The sequence below is a fragment of the Ursus maritimus genome, unplaced genomic scaffold (genome assembly GCF_017311325.1).
Source record: "Ursus maritimus isolate PB19 unplaced genomic scaffold, ASM1731132v1 scaffold_33, whole genome shotgun sequence".
Lineage (NCBI taxonomy): Eukaryota > Metazoa > Chordata > Mammalia > Carnivora > Ursidae > Ursus > Ursus maritimus.
Window position 1 is genome coordinate 3,631,799 of NW_024425897.1, and position 3,225 is coordinate 3,635,023.

General features: G+C 66.7%; 2 protein-coding genes across 2 annotated transcripts in view; both read right to left on the reverse strand.

Annotated features, from left to right (window-relative positions):
• The window catches only part of LOC121099884 (reticulon-4 receptor-like), a 2,097-nt gene extending 2,022 nt beyond the window's left edge, over positions 1-75 (reverse strand). The window contains exon 1 of the mRNA XM_040619402.1: positions 7-75. Coding sequence (XP_040475336.1) covers positions 7-75 — 69 coding nt within the window. The remainder of the gene's footprint in view (positions 1-6) is intronic.
• Positions 76-711: 636 nt separating this feature from the next.
• LOC121099885 (reticulon-4 receptor-like) lies at positions 712-2,805 on the reverse strand. Its single transcript, XM_040619403.1, has 2 exons — positions 2,776-2,805; positions 712-2,465 (listed from the first exon to the last, which is right to left on the reverse strand). Exons 1-2 carry the CDS (start codon positions 2,803-2,805, stop codon positions 987-989), a joined length of 1,509 nt encoding a protein of 502 aa, XP_040475337.1. The 3' UTR covers positions 712-986.
• Positions 2,806-3,225: the final 420 nt, after the last annotated feature.

Genomic DNA, 3,225 nt, shown 5'->3' on the forward strand with positions numbered 1-3,225 from the left:
GCGTACGTGCCGCTTGTGCACACGTGTGATCAGGGTCATGCAGACCCACGCAGGCCTGTGTTTGGGGTGTGGCATGGTGTCAGTGCACACATGCCTGGGCACCTGCCTATGCAGGCATGGCTGCGGGCCTGGCACGAGACTGTGTGCCGTGGTGTGACGGTACACATAACCCCTGCCGGATCTCGGAAGGGAGGGGCCTGGCCTCACCCACTCAGCTCCCCGCAGGGCCACCCTGTCTACCCGCACAGGGCCACCCTGGGACCATCCCAACCCACATGGAGCCAGGGGGTAGCTGGGCGGCGCCAGCTACGGTGGAAGGCTGGGAGCCCCAGGGACCCTGGGTGGCAGCAGAGCAGATGTCTCCGCAAAGGCAGCCTCAACCTGCTCTTGTGGGCTTGGTGCATGGTCTGTGCCGGCCACACACCTCTCCCTGGACAGACACCGCTATCAACCCCACTCAAATGGAAGGTGGCTAAGGTGCCCGACGGACTAACGCACGTTAGTCTTCATGTGGCTGGGGTGGGGGGGCAGGGGCATGACACATCCCTGGTGACCACCACGGGTGCCACTGGGCTGAAACGGCAGGCTGCAGCAGCAGGCAGCTCCCTTCCCATTCAGGGCTTCCATGTGCCTGTGACTGGGGCGGGGCTGCACCTCCAGGGCCCACATGCCTCTCATTGCCCACAGCACCCCAGCCTGAGAGGCCACAGCTTAAGAAAAGATCTCTTTATTCCACGTCGTCCGATATTTTTACACAAGTAAAATAAAATGCATATCTCTATATACCGCGATCCGGGTGGGAGGTGGCGTTCTGGAACAAACGCTGCTGCCGCACCCTGTAAACATGATGGGGTGGAGATGGGGTGGGCGGGGGGACGTGTCCATCAGGGAGGGCCTGCCGCCTGATGCTGGCTGGCGGCACGGAGGGGACCCCGTATGTACACACACACCTGACTGCTGAGAAAGGCGTCACGCTCGGTGGCTGGTCAGCAGGGCCCAAGCACCGTCCACAGCACCAGCGCAAGGCCCAGGGGGGCCAGGCTGCAGGTGAGGCTGGGCAGGGCGCCCGAGCCCTCCACATCACCGGCCCCGCCGCCCCCACCGCTCGCCTGGCCCAGACGGCACTGGCTGCGGGTGCGGTTCTTGCGGGAACAGCCTGGCTTCCGGCGAGGGCCTGTGGTGGGGGGCCCTGGCGGCTCGGAGCCCTCCGGCCGCATCCCGCTCAGCGGTGGCTCAGCAGAGCCGGGCAGGGTCCCGAAGGGGGAGTCGTTGATGTGCCGAGGGCCAGAGCCGTTGCCTGGTGGGCTGTCGCCAGATGGCACACGTCCCTTGAGCGCATTGCCGGCCGAGGCTGGGCTCCCAGGCTCCAACACTGAGGACTTGTCTGCGCCGTCCGGCTGGCAGCACTTGGGCAGCCCCAGAGGCTCGTCGTCAGTAGGCCAACCGGTCCGGATGGGACGGGAGGGCCTGGCAGCCACGGCGCAGCCCTCCAGGTCAGTGGCGGCCAAGCGCTTGAGGTCGCGGCCGGCCAGGTGCGGCGGCAGGCTGCAGGGCAGCTCAGACGAGGAGCCGCGGAACTGCTGCAGCCAGGCCCAGAGCGGGCGGGCCCGGCAGTCACACACCCAGGGGTTGTCATTGAGCCGCAGGTACTGCAGGGCACGCAGGGGCGCCAGGGCCTCTGCAGGCAGAGCCGAGAGGTTGTTGGCAAACAGGTAGAGCGTCATGAGGCGGCCGAGGTCACGGAAGGCATGCGGGTGCACGCGGGCCACGCGGTTCTGATGCAGAAGGAGGCGATCGAGGCTGTGCAGGCCTCGAAAGGCGCGCTCGGGCACGCTGGGGATGCGGTTGCCGTGCAGGAAGAGGTGCGTGAGGTTGCCCAGGTCACGGAAAGCGTCATCAGGCAGTGCCTGCAGCCCGTTGTCCTGCAGGTAGAGGTACTGCAGGGCGGCCAGGCCACGGAACAGGCCAGGGCCCAGCTCCTGCAGGCCGCAGCGGTCCAGGTGCAGCGTGTGCAGGCGGCTCAGGCCGTGGAACGTGGCGGGGTCCACAGCACGCAGCTGTGCATTGTCGCTGAGGTCCAGCTGCTCGAGAAGGGCCAGGCCGGTGAAGGCAGCAGCATCGATGCGGGCCAACGCATTCGAATGTAGCCACAGGATGGTGAGGTTGCGGCAGGCCCGGAAGCCGGCAGCGGGCACGTGCACAATGCGGTTGCCGTGCAGGAAGACGCGCTGGCTGGCGGCCGGGATGTCAGTGGGCACGGCCTGGAGGCCCTGCTGCGGACAGCTCGTCGTCACCTTGGGCTCGTTGTAGCAGACACAGGCACCTGGGCATGGTGCTGCCACCCGCCACGCCTGCAGCCACAGCACCCAGGCCAGCAGCTGGCTCCCTGTGGGCAGAGGAGAAAAGGTGGTTAACAAGCAGAGGGCCCTGTGAGGCTGGGGATCATGCTGGAGCCGGGCTGGCCCCTGGGATCAGTCCTCAGGAGGGCCCTGAGCTGGCCACGGACATGCTGTCACCCCCGAAAACTCAGCTGCTGTGATCCCTGCTCCACCTGCCACACGGAAACTACTTAGCTAAAACCTGCCGCGGGAGTTCCCATGCGCCAACAGAGCAGCCTCACCTGCAGACGCCCTGTGCCGCCCCGCCCCGCCCCGTGCTCAAACGCACGAGCTGACGTGCTCGCTCCAGCCTCTCGAGGTTAGCTGGGTCACTACCAAGGCCCATTTGAAGCCCTGCTGAGATGGACACTCATGCCTGCAGACACCTGCTCAGTACCCCAGCGAGCGCCCCGGACCTGCCCACCATCCCCGTCAGTCTCAGCACCACCCTGGCCTGCCTCCTGCCCCACCAGCCCGTAGGCCCGGCCGGGAGAGAGGCCCTTGGTAAGCACTGAGGATCAGGCCGGCTGAGCTCACACAGAGCCGAGGCTCACTCCCGGGCCTGCCAGGAAGCCGACTGCTGGGTTTCCGGCGGTTTCTGCGGCAGCTCCTCCTGAGAGCTCCCCTGGCTGCAGCCTGGGAGGGGCTGAGGCTCAGACCCTGTGCCCTGTGCGGGTCCCCTGCCCGGGCTCCTGGAGCCCCTGAGGCCCCAAGGCACACAAAACTGACAGGCACCGGAGGCTGCAGAACAACTCCGCTCTTACAGGATCAGGAGCCTGGGTGCCTGAGGGCAGGCAGGTGTAGCCCTGCCCGCCCTGTGTGCCCTCTCCAGACAGGCTGCTCCCTC